The 18,860-nt window shown below is 36.6% G+C and overlaps 1 protein-coding gene across 6 annotated transcripts in view; it reads left to right on the top strand.

Moving 5' to 3' along the window:
* Positions 1–18,860, top strand: part of TMEM116 (transmembrane protein 116) — a 108,026-nt gene that overhangs the window by 6,785 nt on the left and 82,381 nt on the right. For all 6 annotated transcript variants that reach the window (XM_081036928.1, XM_081036927.1, XM_081036929.1 and 3 more), the window contains exons 2-4: positions 484–530; positions 1,002–1,065; positions 8,033–8,164. In XM_081036928.1, coding sequence (XP_080893054.1) covers positions 484–530; positions 1,002–1,065; positions 8,033–8,164 — 243 coding nt within the window. The remainder of the gene's footprint in view (positions 1–483; positions 531–1,001; positions 1,066–8,032; positions 8,165–18,860) is intronic.

Below are 18,860 nucleotides of genomic sequence, written 5' to 3'. Positions count from 1 at the left end.
CTTCTTCCTATTTCTCTGTTACTTAGTATTCTATTTTCCTGTTTGTCTAGTTCTGTCAGTCCACTGTATTTAGTACTTGTTTGCCTTTCCTGTTACCCTGTTACCCATTCTTTCCATGCATCTGTCTATTCTCGCTAAAAATTTAACTTTTCCTATCTCTTCTCCATTTTATTCTTCTCTTGATTAATTTTCTCATTCAACTCTTGTTTTTTTCACTCAGCCATTTTTTATCTACCTCATTATTGCTTTTATCTTACTGTTTCACAGAGATGTAGCAATAAAGAAGGAAAAAAGGAACCACCCTGCCTTTCCATGGGCCTATTCAGCCTTTCTATTTATTCTTCGACTTGTAGTGTGTTTTGATTAGGTACTGAAGAAGAGTTTGTGCTCTGCACAGATAGTTAATAAACAGTGAAACTGAAGGAAGGTTAAATATTAAATGTAAAAGACTTAATTTTATTCTCATTTTCTCCTTTTATTTAGGCTTTTTCTGCAGTACAGTGGATACAATTTGTTATGGCCACTCTGAGGTAAGTGTATTTAATTTCATGTAATATGACTGTTTAAACTAGTATTAGTAAACTGGAGAATTCTGAAGTTTCCTACATTGCCCCCTGCATCTGGGGATTTGCTTTTATTCTTTAGTCAGAGAGAAATGCTATTCTTTACCATGTTGATATTTTCTGATGAATAAAGTATAACAACATTAATGATAATAACAATAAAAAAACAGGTGACATCTGAAAACCAAAGGACAACTTTGGTTGTCAACGGGATTGGCTTGCAAAATCAATTGTTTTGGTAAAACTGGAATGATACAGAGAAATTAGCATGACCCCTGCGCAAGGATAACACCAATTCGTGATGCATTCGTAGTTTTAAAAAATATGTACAGTTTATTTTACATCAGTTATATGTCAATAAAGCTGTAAAAAATTCAATAGCAAAAATGAAGGAGTCCCAATTGTCCTGTTTTATTGATCATCCTTTCTCTCTGTCAGTGTTATAGGTTCAAGCTCACTTATTGCCTACGCTGTATTCCAGAATATACAGAAATCTCCAGAGGTGAGCAATCTCCTTTTTTCTGTTGGATTTAAACTTTTAGTGACTTAGCCTTTGACATAACTAAAAGAGGTGTCACATATAAATGATGGAATAATTCTATGAATTACTTGTATATTTGTCAGTATGATACATTGAGATATTTTAGACACTGTCAATAGGTCTCCCTTTTCTTCTAGGTAATTATTTTAACTATAACTTTGAATACTGAGGGAATGACTACTATATGTGAATTTCTTTTGTTATGCATTAATTATTAAGGTTAAGGAAACAGAGTGTTGTTTGAAGCCGATACTCACTCTAAGCAGGGTAGAGTCCTGCTTGGAAATGAGTTTTCTGATGTTGATAGGTTGGTAAAATTGGTAGTGGGGCTAGGAAATAGTTCAGACTTTGCTATACAAAAGGTATGTTTTATCATTCTGGCCTTCTAGGCAATTACAATTTAAATGGTGAAAACAGAGCAAAAATACATCCTGTGTAAAACTATTCATTCCAAAAAGATGAAGTCAAAAACCTTCCTTTTATTGAGGTATAATTGATAAAAATTGTACATATTTAAGGTACAAAAAAAAATAAAAACAAACAAAACACTGTCCCTATTCAGAAAGGACCACAAGAGTGATGAATTTGCTAACTCAGAAAAGATTTTAAGAGAAATGTAACATCTGTTTCTCTAACCAGGCCAAATGCCACAAAGTTAGGCAAGATGTAGTTTAGGATACTTATGGGAGAACTTTTGTATGTGGAAAAAGTCATTGGGTTTTATTGGGCTCACTTTAATAATAAAAGTAGCTCTGTTTGTTGAACACTTACTGTGTTCCAACTATGCTGAGTGTGTTACATACTTGATCTTATTGGTCCTCATAATTCTCCTATGAGAAGGATGGTGTTAGCCCCATTTCACAGATGAGGAAATTGAGGCTCAAAGTCATGAGATTAACTTGTTCAAGTTACACAGTAAGCAGCAGAGCAGATTTTCAAAAGTCTAACTCTTAACTACAATCCCTCTTCAAATTAAATACAATTTTTAGTATGTATTATATTCTAGAGACATGTGCTCAGTGTGTTTTAAATACATTTTTCATTTAAACTTTAAAACCACTCTGTGTGGTAGATATTATAAATCTGATACTATAGATGAGGAAATGGAGTCCTAGTAAAGTTGAGAGACTTTTTCTAAAATCTTATAGCTGGTAAGTGGTAGAGCTAGAATTTGAGTACAGACTTGTCTTGTTCCCCATACACTTTTTAAACCACTGAAATATGCTGCCTAATGAAAAGAGAATTTTGAATTTCAGACATAGAATGTGACTTTAATGTAAGTAAAACTAGAAAGTAGAAATCTTGATACTGTATTGTCATCACCTGCCAAAGTAATCTTAGGCCACACATCTTCCTGTGATTCAGATTGCCCTAATGTTTGTCCCTTTGCTGAAATTTGAGCTCAGATGTGATTATGTTCATAAAGTATGAGTTATATAGTGGAGAGAGCTAAGCAGAGATTCTGGGTCTCAACACTGTCTGCCTTTTGGGCTAGATAATAATTTGTAGTGGGACGTTGTCCTGTGCATTAGGGTATTTAGCAGACTTTACCCACTAGATACTGGTAGCGATACCGCTCATCCCTACCCCGGCCCAGTTGTGACAACCAAAAATATCTTCAAATGTTGCCAGATGTCTCCTGGGAGAGGCAAAATTGTTCCTGGTTGAGAACCACTCTTATAAGGCGACCTCTGACATGACAGTGGGTTACAGCTTTATAAAAATGTAGGGTCTGCTTTTACTGAGAATGTGACCTTTAATTTCTCTGGCTTCAGTTCTCACACCTTTGCATAACCAGAGCCTAAAGGATCTTAACAATCACGAGTTCAGTGGTTCCCACACGTTCTATTTTCTTGACTAGGAAGAATTCCAATTTTTCCACGTTAAAAATGTCAGCCATACTTTGTCATTAAAGAACATTTTTAACAGCAAAAACACATGCAGGGCATAATCTGAAAAAGACAAAAATAGTCTATTAATAGAAAAATAATTATAGTAAATTGGGAAAATCCATGGGAAATCTTTGAGGGGACTAGCTGATTAGACAGTGACTCAGAGACAACATGAAGAGAGAAGAAAGTGGCTCAGGCCAGCCAATGTTAATAAAAAAAAACTCAGGGCAGATATACTTCACTGCACTTACGTGACTTCATTTCCTCATAAAGGTCACTTTTGATATTCTTTGTGACTTGATTTCACTTGACTAGAAATACTGGGGGAAGCAGGGTTTTAGAAGAGTATTAATATGAGTTGTTTTAAGTTTTTCACCTCAGCAGAACCTCCCTAGGGAAAGCCTTTCACACAGTGCATCCACCCCCTCTACCCCCCATTCTGCACTTGATTTAGATTAGACAAGTGCGTGTGAGAGAGAGAGAGAGAGAGAGAGAGAGAGAGAGAGAGAGAGAGAGAGAGAGAGAGAGGTTTTTTAAAAGAGTTTTTGCTTTCATATTTAGGACCCTGTCTTATGCTTTTTTGTGTCTTCATTATCACCAAGCATTGTGCTGACGGTATTTTCCTTAAAGCATGGGCTGTATCATGGATTTCTTTGTATTACCTTCAACATAGTATTTTATTAAACATAGATAGGAGGGGTGAAATCTTTCCTGATTTCAATAATAGGTAATCAGTTAATTTTTGTTGTTTGATTGATTTTTATCTCCTGTTATAGAACTCATGGTTTTCCAGTCATGAGTGAAAGTATATAAATAAGCCTCTTGTTCCCTGATGAAGACTTTAGGTTGGCCCTAACGGGCCAACAGCTCCCTATATATAGGCTATTTCTTCAATCAATGACCATAATTATGTTGTTGCTCACAAAAGCCACTTGGCTGCCTTTTTTCTCCAGAGTTTATTTTGCATTGTTTTAATTTTTTATGCATTAATAGTTATAAACTTGTGGTAGGTCATACGTAGGCCAGTTGAATCTATGAATGTGCCATCTGGCTGTAATTTTAGGAGGCTTCCCCAGAGCGAAAGCTATATATGGGGAAAATAATACTATTTGATATTTATTAAATACAGTTTAAAATGTTGTTAATTCACTTGTTTTTGTTTCCATTAGCCGAGGCAACTTGACTGTTTACCCCTATTAGCAAGGTATTAGCATCTTAACTTTCTTCTCATTTAGAAGCAAGGTATGAGAAAAATTCCCTTTTGTACAGGTGAAGAGATTTGTTTTTATATTAGGTAGTATCTGATGATAACTTACAATTTTTTAAATTTACTTTTTCTTGGGAGATATACCAGATATAGATTAGGATGCATAAAACATATATTTACTGTTTAAAAAATGATTATAAACAAACACTAGGGGCAAGAAATAGAAATTGCCTGTACCTGCTTATGCTCCTTCCCAATTACAACTCTCCCCCTAACCTCTAGAGGTAACCACTATCCAGACTTTTGTGATAATCATTTGTTTACTTTTATGTACAGTTTTACCAGTAATGTATGTATCTGAACAATTTAGTTTTGCTTGTGCTTGACGTAAATGAAATAATACTGTATGTATTTTTTTGTATGTATTGTTTTGTGATTTGCTTTTTTCCCTTAATATTGTTTGTGAGAGTTATCCATGCTGTTGTATATAGCGCTGGTTCATTTCATTTTCATTGATGTTTAGCATTCTAAATTATGAACATACCACGATTTATCGGTGTGCTATAAATAATCTTGTACATGTCCTCTGGTGCACACATGCAAAAATTTCTCTAATGTATTTTCCTAATAACAAAATTGTTATAGGATATGCTTATCTCCTAGATAATGCCAAACTTTTCCAAATGGTTGTGCCAGCAGCGTATGCAAGGTCCCATTACTTCATGTTCCCATAATACTTGATATTGCCAGACTTTAAACATTTTTGCCATGACTGTGCAAATTTTTTCTTATTGTGGTTTTAATTTTCATTCCTTGATTATTTATGAGGTCAGGCATATTTTCATGTGTTTATAGCCATTTGGATTTCCTCTTAAGTACCTGTTCAAATCTTTTTTTTTTCTATTAGGTTTTCTTATTGCTTTGTAAGTTTTTTGTTTGTTTTGTTCTTAATATTGTTTGGATTTTGGCCCTTTGTCAGTTATATGTGTTTCAAATATCTCCTCCCATGTGGCATGTCTTGTCCCTTTCTTTACGGTGTATTTTGACATATACATTTTTCATTTTAATGTGATCAGATTTTTCAATTGCTTCTTTTAGAGTTTTTTGTGTCTTATTTAGGAAATCTTTACCTAAGTAGAAGTTGAAGACAATTTAGGTCTTTAAACTAATTGGAACTGATTTTTGAGTGTGAGGTAAAAAGTAAGGATCCAGTTTGATTTTTATCCATATAGATACCCAATTATTCTAGCATCATATTTTGAGAAGACTATCTTTTTTTCCATTGATCTAAAAAGCCACCTCTATCATATATCAAGAGTCTAAATGTCCTCTTGGGTTTGCTTTAGGTTCTCTAGTGTGTTGCATTGCTCTGTTTATCCCTGTGCTTAGTACCACAGTATCTGCATTCGAGCTTTGTATTAAGTTTTAATATGTGTAGGACAAGTTCTCCTTCTTTTTCTTCAAGAGTGGCTTGCTTGATATTTCAAGAGGTTATCTTGATATTTTGTATGTCAGATTTAGAGCCATCTTGTCAAATTCTAAAAGAATGTTGAGTTATAATTGAAATTGCATTTCATCTACATATCAATTTAGGGAGAACTGACATTTTCATAATAGTGGGTCTTACAGTCCATGAGCATGGTATATTTCTTCACTGTAGAACGTCTTTTGGAGTCTCTCAATAAATATTTTATAATTTTCTCCATAGAAGGATCAAAATTATTTTTAGAAAAGTGGGAATGGGGAGACCAAAAAGAGAAGGATACTAGAAAGTGAGAAAGACAAACTTTACCAATATGGTCAGAAATTGAAAGACAACATATACAATTTATACCAATATTTTCCCCCACCCAGACTTTTCATTGATATGGCAACTCATGTTGTAAGATAAATACGTGTCGCATCCTGCGTGAGGAGGGTTGTGGGGAGGGTTGTGGGGAGCGAGGAGGGCGGCACAGGGTTAAGAAAAGACAGTAGCCATGAATAGAGTGAAGCGGGGCCAAGGGGACTCCAGTCTCAAGGACTGGGCCCCAAATTGGGCCTACACACAGTTTTTATTACTTAGGTGGGGAAGTAAAGGAGATAAAGCTTGTCAATCTCAAGATTTGTGAATCCCACACAGCATAATAGGAAACTAAGTCAAGCCAATCACCCTTGCCTGCAGGCAGCAGAACCTTAAGTCTCAAGATGAATGTACTTCCCCAAGGGACATAACCTTTATGCATATGAATAGATGGAGGGCACATCATTGAATCTCTTTCCCTGCAGGTTGTGGGAAGGAATGCAGCCACAGAGGCAGAGGCTCCTTAGCTGAGGGAAGGTGGGGGGCTGTGCCCACCTCTATTGTTGGGATGGCTTTTTCCTGCAGGCCCCCGCTAGGAGCTCCATCCCCCCCTTATTGGAGCTGTCTCCTGCAGGCCCCCGGCTAGGAGCTCCATCCCCTTCCTCCGATACTAATCGGAGTTGTCTCCAATGGGGCCGGCAAGCCCCTTCTCCCCCCAAGAGCTCCAACCCCTTACCGGAGCTGTCTCCCGCGGGCACTAAGGTTAGAGACCTCCCCCCATCAAAACACTGTTGAAAAAACACAGCTGCTAGGGACGGACATCCCGGCACCCTGGCCAGATTTAACCAGTCCCTAGCATGGCAATAACAGTAGCTCAAATCTCCCCCAAACCCAGAGGCCTAACTCTATAAAACAAAGCGCCCGACCCCGAGAAGTGCTCAGTCTTTGGGAATAATACCCCTGACCCCGAGAAGTGCTCAGTCTTTGGGAATAATACCCCTGCGACTGCTGGCGTAATAAAGCTGTGTTCTCCCTGATCTCTACGTGCCGCTTGAATCTCTCGGTCCTCGTCATTCTTCCGCAACACTATGAACCCCATGGGTTCTCCTGTTGGTCCCCACTCCACTGCGCCTGGCTTGAGTTGTCCCCCCCCAACGTGGGGAATCTTACTTGTCATTGGCTGACCAGCCATTTTCTGGGGCCAAACAGGGAGACATAAGGTGCAAGCACAAAGGTGAAGCAAAGTCCCTGAAAGGATCCATCTCACAGACTCTCCTTGCTTTAGGGGCAGGTAGGTGGAGACAGATGGGTAGGCTGCTGCATGACAACAAATAAGGTCTGAGGATCTAGTGTGTAACATAGTATAACTATAGTTGATAACACTGTATTGTATAGTTGAAATTTGCTAAGTGAGTAGAACTTAAATGTTCTTAATCCCCTCACACAAAGGTAAATATGTGAGGTGATGGATGTATTAGTTAACTCAGGGGAAATCCTTTTACAGTGTATATGTATATCAAATCATCATGTTGTACACTTTAAATGTCTCATGATTTTATTTGTCAATTATACGTCAGCAAAAAAAACAAAGAAAAATGCACATTAAACTATATTAAGATTAAAAAAAAAAACTGTTTTCATTTTCTTTGGGTCCTCAACCATATCCCTAAACACTCAACTGATTTTGTATTGTTAGAGGATATTGGCTATACAACTAGAGCACTTTCAAGTTTTCATTTGTGGTATACCTTCATTATAAAATTTCTCATCTGTCCCTTATTTCCTTTGACCCTATATCTGAAGAAGGAGTGTCTCTATGAAGAAGAAGTTCCAATGTAATCCATCCATAAATACTCTGATTCCAGAATAGTTGGGATAGTTGTGATTACAGATTCTTTCCTACCTGGTGAATTTCTTTACATTCCCCACAGTCAGCCAGCGGAGGCCCCAGAAAAATGATATCCAGTTTTGTACAAGAAAGGTAATACATAAAAATAAGTCATTGTTAGCGTCATTTATGAAAAGAGGCTTTTGTTGCTTTAACAGATGAGGCCACTCTTTTATCTGAGCTTCTCTGACCTCCTCCTGGGGATATGCTGGCTCACTGAGGCACTTCTCTATGGAGCTTCAACAGCGAATAAGGACATTGTCTGCTATAACCTGCAAGCGGTTGGACAGGTGAGTACTACTGGATCGTGACTGTACCTGGTAAGAAAGGCACACTCGGATAAATGGGAAGCAAAGATAATACATCCTACGAAGTGGCACCCTTTTGTGTATTGTTATACTTCAAAATAATGGCTTTTATTTTTTTTCATTCTAAAAAAACACTACTTTTTTATTATAGAAAATTTGGAAAATTTAGAGAAGCAAAGAGATAAATAATTAAAATCACCCAGATATACTCACTCTTTAATATTTCTTTTACATTGTATATCTTTGCAATCTTTTCCCCTGGAAGAATATGCATTTTAAAACAAATATAATAATACATTAAGACTTTTTGTAATTGGCTTTTCTTATTCATCATATTGTGCCCATATTTCCATGTAATGAAATAGTCTTCTATAACGTCTTTTGAGGTTACTGCATGGTTATTTATTATAGGAATACAATAAACATTGGCTTTTGAAAATACTACATTTGGTCATATATGGGTTATATGTTGTTCATAGATTTTATCAGTGGATTAATCCACACAGTACCATCCGTATATAATGTTTCTTCTATATTTCTGAGACTTGCAGTTTGAAAAAACTAGAGGTTAAAATGCAGCCTGTACTCAGTGCTAGATGTTTCCTTTGGGATTTGTGACTAGAGGGAAAATTTCTTTCAATTAAGTAGGAAAATAATAATATGTAATTGGTGGTATGAAATCCATGTACTAATATATTACTTATCTCATATGAATTCAAATATCTTAGACACATATTTTACTCAATCCGGCTAATAACCTCATAAATTAAATAGAGTTAAGGTTGTATTGTTTTATCAGATAAGTAAAAAATATTTCAGTCTTTTTAAATTAGTTTCAGGTGTACAAAACAACATAATGATTAAACATTTATATACCTCACAAAATAATACTCCAGTATATCTGTTACCCATCTGACACTGTACATAGTTATTAGAATACTATTGACTATATTCCTATGCTATATAATATATCCCCATAACAATTTTTTAAAATTAGTTGACATTTAATATTATTTCATATTAGTTTCAGGTATATAGCATAGTGGTTAGACATTTATATAATTTATGAAGAGATCCTGCTGATAAGTCTAGTACCCATCTGACACTATACATAGTTTTTACAATGTTACTGACTATATTCCCCATACTGTATTTTACATCCCCGTGACTCTTTTGCAACTACCAATTCGTACTTCTTAATCCTTTCACCTTTCTCACCAAGATCCCCAACCCCCTCCCATTTAGTAACCATCAGTTTGTTCTGTGTATCTATGGGTCTGTTTCTGTTTTGTTTATTCATTTATTTTATTCTTTAGATTCCACACATAAGTGAGATCATGTGGTATTTGTCTTTCTCAGTCTGACTTACTTCACTTAGCATAATAATACCCACTGGGTCCATCCATGTTGTCCCACATAATTTAAAAAGTAAAAAAAAGTCTGCATTAGAATCCTGGACCTGATTAACTTTGTAACCTTGAGCCAGTGTTTAATCTTTCTGAACTTCAGTCTCCTAATCTGTAAAATGGTCATTAAAAACATTTACCTTGTGCTTGGCATAAATGTGATTAATGTTACTTTATTTTTTATAACTTTATTGAGCTATACATAAAATAAACTTCATATATTTAAAGTGTGCAATTTGTCATTTTTTACATATGTATACACTCCCATGAAATCATCTTCACAATCAAGATGAAAAACATTTCCTATTTTCTTCAGCCCCACCCCAAATAATTTTGTGTATTTTCCTTTACTTCATGAACCATATGAATTATAATAGTTGCTTTTTAAAATATTTTTTGGGTATTTCCAATATCTGAGTCATTTCTAAGTTGGTGTCTTTTGATTGTCTTCTTCCATGAGAATGGGTGACATTTTTTTTGTTCTTTGTATGTCAAGCAATTTAGGATTTCATCTTAGGCATCGTGAATACTGTGTTGCATAGGCGCTGGGTACTTTAATTCTCTGGAGAATGCTAATATTTTGTTTAGCAGGCAACTGAATTAGATTTAGAATTTGTACTTTGTCTAATCATCTTTAGGCACTATTTCAAATTTTAATCTAGTTCTCTAAGGCTTGCCTATGCTTGTTTGGGACTGTTAGGTGCAAATGTGATGCAGGGGTTAAGCTAAGACTTGCAGGGAATCATACACAGAATTAGGGCATCTTCTTTTCTGGCTCTGTCACTTCTGGGATTCCCTGCACCCTTTTGATGCCTGAGAATGGCTCTTCTCTGGTTTCTATGGCCTAAAGAAAGGGTTTCTACAGTAGAGTTTCAGGTGCCCTCATCTCTGAGCAGCATCAGGATTAGGGTACACATCTGAGGCAAAGCTGTGAGAGAGAAAGAGTAAAATAGCTTGGGAAACTCATTTTTGTGCAGTCTACTTCTCCATGTTTGACTCCCTTCCACAGTCCACCTATTTTTGTTTCTGAGTCCTCAGGCAGTTGCTTTTTATATTTTCCCCAGAGTCTTTGTTTGTAACCCATGGGAGAGATGGGTTGTAGAGGGCTTGGACACTCTATTTAGTTTTATTTTTTTAATTGTAAAACATACATAATTTACATTTTATGATTTAAAAGTTTTTAAATTGTGGTAAAACCACATAACATGAAATTTACCATCTTAACCATTTTTTCCCGTTGTAACCATTTTTAAGTGCACAGTTCAGTGGCATTAAGAACATTCATGTTGTGAATGTGAACTATCACTGCTATCCAGCTCCAGAAATTTTCATCATGCCAGAGTTTGTATCTGTTAAACAATAACTCCATTTTTTCCACTTCCCAACCCCTGGTAACCACTTTTCTACTTTCTGTCTCTATGAATTTGACTACTCTAGGTAGTTTCTGTAGTTTTACCTTTTCCAAAATATTATGTAGTTGGAATCATATAGTATATAGTCTTTTCTGACTGGCTTCTTTCACTTAGTAATATGTATTATATTTAAGATTCCTCCATGTCTTTTTGTGGCATGATTCCTCATGTTTTAAAATTCATTGTATGGATTTACCAGTTTTTTAACCCATTCACCTATGGAAGGACATCTTTCTTGGTTGCTTTTAGGTTTTGGCAGTTACAAATAAAGCTGCTATAAACATTCGTGTGCAGGTTTTGTGTGCACATAAGTTTTCAACTCAATTGGGAAAATAATTAGGAGCATGATTACTGGATTATATGGAGTCCTGTTGAGCTTTGTAAAAAACTGCCAAACTGTCCTCCAAAGTATCTACAGGCATGCTCCCTATAATGATGTTTCAGTCAAAAAGGACTACGTATGTGATGGTGGTCCCATAGGATTCCTGTCGGCTAGTGACGTCGTAGTCCATGACCCAAAGGATTTCCCACGATGAGGAGGTTGCAAATATGAACAAGGCTGTGGTTGAGACGGCGAAGGACTTGAACCTGGGTGTGGGTGAGGATGACACTGAGGAGTCCTAGAGCCGGCGCCTGAGGAACTGACCGGTGCGGAGGTGTTGGAATTGGAACAGAAGCTCACAGGTGCAGAAGAGGCAAGAGAAAAGGAAACTGCAGGAGAAGGAAAGGAACAACCTCCAGGACAATTCACAGTGAAGGATTTCTCGGAAGCTTTTGCAGACCTCCGCAAGTTTGAAAACTTGGACCCCAACACTGAAAGGTTTTCATTAATAGAGGGGAATGTTCGTAGTACAGTATCTGCTAATAGGCACATCTCTGATGAGAAAAGGAGCAAACCAAGCCAGCCTGACCCTTCCTCAAGTAGGTCCTCAGGCAAGCCCTTCAGGAAGTATTCCAGAAGGAGTCCTTGTTGTCATAGGGGCTGACAGCTCCATGCTAGTGCCCCTGAAGACCTTCCAGGGGACAAGATGTGGAAGGCAGTGCTATTGATGGTCCTGACCCTGTGTGGACCTAGGCTCGTGTGCACTTGGGTCTTAGCTTTTAACAAGAGAAATTTAAAACAAGAAAGATCAAAATTTTTTTTTTATGAAAGATCAAAATTTAAGACCAGAAAAAGCTTATGGAATAAGGATATAAAGAAAGAAAATGTTTTTGCACAGCTGTACAATGTGTTTGTTTTTTAAGCTAAGTGTTATCACAAAAGAGGCAAAAAGTTAAGAAACATTAAGAAGTTTAAAAAGTTACAGGAAGCTAAGGTTAGTAAAAAAGTTACAGGAACCTAAGGTTAGTTTATTATTGAAGAAAGAAAAATTTAGTGTAGCCTAAAGGTACAGTGTTTATAAGGAAGTGTACAGTCCTGTCACTCACTACTCACTCACTGACTCACCCAGAGCAACTTCCAGTCCTGCAAGTGCCATTCATGGTTAAGTGCCCTGTGCCCTGGACCATTTTTTATCTTTTATACCGTATTTTTACTGTACTTTTTAATATTTAGATACACAAATATTTGCCATTGTGTTCCAGTTGCCTACAGTATTCAGTATAGCAACATGCTGCACAGGTTTGTAGCCCAGGAGCAGTAGGCTTTATCATATAGCCCAGGTGTTAGTGGGCTGGACCATGTAGGTTTGTGTAACTGCACTCCATGAGGTTTGCGTAATGAGGAAATTGCCTCATGACACATTACTCAGAACATAGCCCCTCGTTAAGTGACACATGACTGCATATAGTTTTGCAATCCCAGCAGCAATAAATGACAGCCCCTGTTGCTCTGCATCCTCACCAGTAGTTGGTGTCAGTGTTGTGGATTTTAGCTATTCTAATAGTGTATAGTGGTATTTAATTGTTTCAATTTGCAGTTCCCTAATGACTTATGATATTGAGTATCTTTTCATATGCTGATTCACTATTTGTGTATCTTCTTTGGTGAAGTGTCTATTCAAATCTTTTGTTTTTCTATTGTTGCATTTTAAGAGTCATTGGTATATTGCAGATACAATTTGTGAATCACCTGTTTTGAGAAATATTTTCTCCCAGTCTGTAGCTTATTCATTCTTTTAACAGTGTCTTTTGCAGAACAGATATTTAGAATTTTTTTGAATTAAATGAAATTCACATAACATGTAATTAACCATTTTCAAGTGAACACTACAGTGGCATTTAGTATATTCACAATGTTGTGTAAACATCAGCTCTCTGTGGTTCCAAAACATTTTCATTGCCCTAAAAGGAAATTTCATACCCATTAAGCACTTACTCCTTCATCTACCCCACCTCTCTACCAGCCTGTGGAAATCACCAGGCTGCATTCTGTCTTCTTTCTTCTGGATATTTCATATAAACGGAGTCATACAGTATGTGACCTTTTATGTCTTTCTTCACTTGCATAATGTTCTCAAAGTTCATTTATCTTATAGTATGTATCAGCACTTTCTTTCTATGGCTAAATAATATTTTATTATATAGGTATACCGTGATTTGTTTTTCCATTCATCCGCTGATGGACATGTAGATTATTGTCACCTTTTGGATAGTGCTGCTATGAATATTTGTGTACATGTATTTCTTTGAATACTTGTTTTTTCTTGTTTTTTCACCTGTTTTTTTCTCCTAGTTTTCATAGTTTTGTATTTTACATTTAGGTCTGATTCATTTTGAGCTATTTTTTTGTGAAAGGTGTAAGTCTTTGTCTTCATATTTTTTCATATGGATGTCCAACAGTTTCAGTACCATTTATTGAAAAGAATGTCCTTTCTCCACTGAATTGCCTTTGCTCCTTTGTCAAAGATTAGTTGACTATATTACTGTTAGCATGGTGTATCTTTCTCCATCACTATTTTAAATCTATTAGGTTGGTGCAAAAGTAATTGTGGTTTAAAAGGTTAAAAATTGAGAAAATTGCAATTACTTTTGCACCAACCTAATACTGTACTATATTTAAAGTAGGTTTTTTGTAAAAACCTATAGTTGGATCTTGTTTTTTTTAATCCACTGTGATAGTCTCTGTCTTTTAAGAAAGTTTTTGTTGAAATGTATTTGATGTAATATTGTTAATTACAGGTATGCAACATAATAATTTGGTATTTGTATACGACATTGCTAAATGATCTCTACAATAAGTCTACTTAACGTCGGCACAATACATAGTTAACAAAAATTTTTTTCTTAATGATGAGAACTATTAAGATTTACTCTTAACAACTTTCAAATATGCAATACAGTATTTTTAACTATAGTCACCATGCTGTACATTACACCCCATAATTTATTTATTTTATAACTGGAAGTTTGTACCTCTTGACCCCCTCCACCTATTTTGCTCATCTTTTATCTCTGCCTGTGGAAATGACCAGTCTGTTCTCTGTATCTATGAGCTTTTTTAAAGATTCCACATATAAATTAGGTCATGTAGTATTTGTCATTTTCTGTGTGATATATTTCATTTGGCATAATATCCTTAAGGTCCATCTATGTTGTCACAAATGGCAAGATTTCATTCTTTTTAATGGCTGAATAATAGCCCATTGTGTGTCACATTTTCTGGTTACCAGCCCCATCCGAAGCTATCCAGAAGCCCACCAAGAATCACTGTATTAGAATTAAAAATGCTCCTCTCACCCAGGAAACTCCAAGGAATTTGGGAGCTTTGTGTAAGATGCTTCTATCACTTCCATCACTTAGGAAAGTCCACAGGTGTAAGGAGCTCTGTGTCAGGAACCAGGGGCAGAGACCAAATATATATTTCTTACGTCACAAAACAAACCCAAACTTGACTCTTTTCTCTCTCTCCATGTTACTGGAGCTTCCTGGTACCTAGTTCAATACTCTTTAGGGACCTCGAGACCAAGACAGAAATACATACTTTCCTTAAAAATGGAACATTTTCACTTTTTAAAGTTTTTTGATTAAAATTCTTGGTATGTATAATTTATAAAACTGTATAATTTATAAAAATAACATGTTTTCAATAAAAATTTAAAAAGAAGGGTATACAGGTAAAAGGTAAAAGTTTGCCTCTCTTTTTTGTCCCTGACTTTCACAGTTTGATTGGTTCAGATCAAATGTCTCTACTTTTCAAAATTCTCCTCTAGCTGCTCCTTGAGAAAAAAGTTGGGAGTGAGAGAAGGCAGGGCATTCCTTGTTTGCACAAGCAGGTGAAGAGGTCCTAGATTTTCCAAGAGTCATACTAAAGAAAGAGAACCAGTCACCTGATCTAAACAAGATATCCAAGTTTCAGAATCTAGATTTCCATTTCCATTCTTTGATCAGGAAGACGCTTTTTGAAAACTGGTGCCAATATTTGTAAAACATAGCAGCTATTAATCATTTCCATTGATTCGGAATGAAAGAAAATGGGCATAAGCGGTAATAGGAAAGAATTTAGTTTGGGTGGAAACCTTGAAGATTGCTACAATAGGAATAAATAAATCATCAGGGTCACTTTGGTGTTACCCTATCGGATGTGTCCATATTATTCATCTGCGTGAAATCTATTTGCTATTTTTACATGAAGTCCAGGTGATATACTAGATAAGTGGTTCAATGCTTCCTAGACTTTAGGATTTTAGAAATGAAAAAAACTAAAAAAAAAATGTTGCTAACTTTATATTTTGCTAAATTGAGAATACTTAAAAAAAAAACTGTGTAATTTTAGAAAAGGAATAACAATTGATACTAAAAACCTAGGTAAAATATAATCTCAGAATAAAGGATGATTTTTTTAAACAAGTAAATTTAGCTATATGAAAAACTTATTACATTGCCTATATGTTTCTCAATATTTTTTAGACCAGTGACTATTTTGTCAGGGATCAGCACTAATTTTGGAACCATCATTTAGAAATTATTGCATTAAATGGCCTTTTAAAGTCCTTTTCAGGTTTAGGATGCTAATAAAGCTTCAGGACTCATGAATATTTTTCTGTTTTGAGCTTTTCCTCCTCTGCTGGGTGGGTAAGAGATGCAAATTAGAATCAGGCTTATTCACCTATTATAACTTCATTGTTTGCCTGCAGTTATTGAGTTCCTCTCTGATTTAGATAGAGAAATTTTGTAGGAAACCCAGAGCAGATCAGGGGGTGGAGGAGGGGAGAGAACTGGCTCAGTACTGCTGGGGCACCCTTGTGCCACTTCACTGAACTGAAAAAAAAGAAATCAATCATTTACCAAAAGCTAGTCTTTTTTTCTGGAACTTACTAAGAAGCCAAGTGAATTTGAGAACAAAGCCATCAGAAATACTTTCAGTATTTGATAAGTAAGTTGAGATGTATTTCTTTTGTGAACTCAGCTAACCAGATATTACAGTGCCAGAATAACATTTGGATGAGAAGGCTTTGTCTAGACAATAGCATCTGGCTCTAAAGATGGAATCTGATCCATAGTCTAAGATGCTGAGATTTTTTTATTCTATTAGATGACAAGTTCTGTACTGAGAGGATTGATTTGGTTATATATAAATTGTCCCCCACATCAGTCTTGGGAGTCAGGAGCAAATTCAGTGCTTTTTCCAAAAGGGTCTGTGAGTATTGTTGTAATGATATTTCTCTTTATCAAAGATAACTGCTATGGAGAAACAAAATAAGGGGAAAACGACTGTCAGACACGGTCCTGGTCAGCCTCTCTGTTTACTCTTGGCTAGTCTAGTGTTGATTTTGACACAAGTTGAAGTATCAGCAGTCATCTTTTCTTAGAGAATGAACCCAGTTTCATTTCCTGGAAGACTATGTTAGTCAGGTACTTTAGAATACGTTAGTCAGGTACTTTAGAAACACCAGCTTGGATTGCAAATGAGTTGGAGTCAAACATACTTATGTTCAAATCCCAGCTCTGGCACCTACGGTATTAGCTGTGTGATTTTTAAGCAAGTTAACTTCTCTAAGTTTTAGTTTCCCCATGTAAAATACTAGGAATGATGATAGGATTTTTAGGGTTGTTGTCAAGATTAAGTTAGACAACAAATGCAAAGTGCTTGCTTGCCCTCAGTGTAAACTGTTGTTGTTGTTGTTCTTATTATCATTATTTTTGGAGGAAAAATAAGATCTCTTCCTAACCTCCTGAAGAAGAGAATTCACTTGCAGGCCTTTCATTTCCTTCACATACTTATTGATCCATTACTTTAAGAATCTACCTGACAATAGAAAGCAAGGCCTATTAAAAATATTCTCTCGGCTAGGATTGGATTTAACTGTTTTTGCTTGTTAATGTGTTCTCACTGTGTGGACTTCTCACTTGGACTTAGCCTGCCCAACTTCAAGGCCTAAATTTTACAGTGGCTCAGGGTTTATAGAACATTACTGTTGTGATTTTTAGGATCTTCTAATGGTTTAAATGTCATAGGAGTTCAAAGAAACTTTTGCTAATTGATAGCTGCTTTCCCTGGATTTAATCCCACGCTTAGAGGCACTAGGCCCTTCTACATGGGTAGATTTTTTTTTTAAAGATTTTATTGGGAAAGGAGAACAGGACTTTATTGGGGAACAGTGTGTACTTCCAGGACTTTTTCCAAGTCAAGTTGTTGTCCTTTCAGTCTTAGTTGTGGAGGGTGCAGCTCAGCTCCAGGTCCAGTTGTTGTTGTTACTTGCATGGGGCTCAGCCCACCATCCCCTGCGGAAGTCGAGGAATCCAACTGGCGACCTTGTGGTTGAGAGCCCACTGGCCCATGTGGGAATCGAACCGGCAGCCTTTGGAGTCAGGATCATGGAGCTCTAACCACCTGAGCCACGGGGCGGGCCCCAAGTGGGTGGATTTCTGATCCTAGTCCCCCAGGTTCGCTTTTACCTTTTAGCCATGATCTAACCGACATCTGATTAATGCCATGGCACCATGTCTGATCTGTGACAGAACAGATTTGTGTCATGACCAATCCCCTTTGTTAGGAGTAAGTACTCTTTTTTTAAAAATAAATTTTATTGGGGGACATTGTGGGACAGTGTGTTTCTCCAGGGCCCATCAGCTCCAAGTCATTTTCCTTCCATCTAGTTGTGGAGGGCGCAGCTCAACTCCAAGTCCAGTTGCCATTTTCAATCTTTAGTTGCAGGGGGCACATCCCACGCAGGAATTGAACTGGCAACCTTGTTGTTGAGAGCTCGAGCTCTGACCAACTGAGCCATCTGGCCGCCCCTCAGGAAGCTCAGCGGTAGCTCGTTGTCTTCAATCTAGTTGTGGAGGGCGCAGCTCACTGGCCCTTGTGGGAATCGAACCGGCAACCCTGTTGTTCAGAGCTCACGCTCTAACCAACTGAGCCATCCGGCCGCCCCAAGTACTCTTAACAACAACAAAATCCCTGTACCCTAAGTCCATGTACTAGTAGCTTTACCTGTCATCCTAAATGTTTTGGGTCATCTAGAGTCTACTTTGGAGTAATTCTCTCATATTGTTTTCCATTGCTCAGAAAATGGGTTATGTCTACATAGAGGCAGGAAGGAAGTTGTTCAAAAAAATCTCATCAGAGTATTTTTATACTTGATTTGTATTATTCTATGATGAGCTTGAGCTGCTATCTTTTCAAGACAATTTTACAAAGAAGTAGAAAACCATATGTTTGAGATAGTTTTAGGTACGGTATGTTCATCCTATAAGAGAGTGAACTAAGTAAGTTATTGAGGTCTCATTTAGTCTCAGGATTCAATGAAACAAAATAAGGTCTGATTTTAAAACTAGGACTCTGCTTTAGGATCTTGTTGGATCTGCTTTAGGCTGGTATGGGGGAGATGTTAGACAAATAACTTCTTACATTAGTTTTTCATTCATTTAATAATAGAAGCAAAATAGTTTCTGCCATGTAACAGACCATAAATAAGT

This window comes from Rhinolophus hipposideros (assembly GCF_964194185.1).
Source record: "Rhinolophus hipposideros genome assembly, chromosome: 24".
NCBI lineage: Eukaryota > Metazoa > Chordata > Mammalia > Chiroptera > Rhinolophidae > Rhinolophus > Rhinolophus hipposideros.
This window is presented reverse-complemented; position numbering and strand designations above follow the sequence as displayed.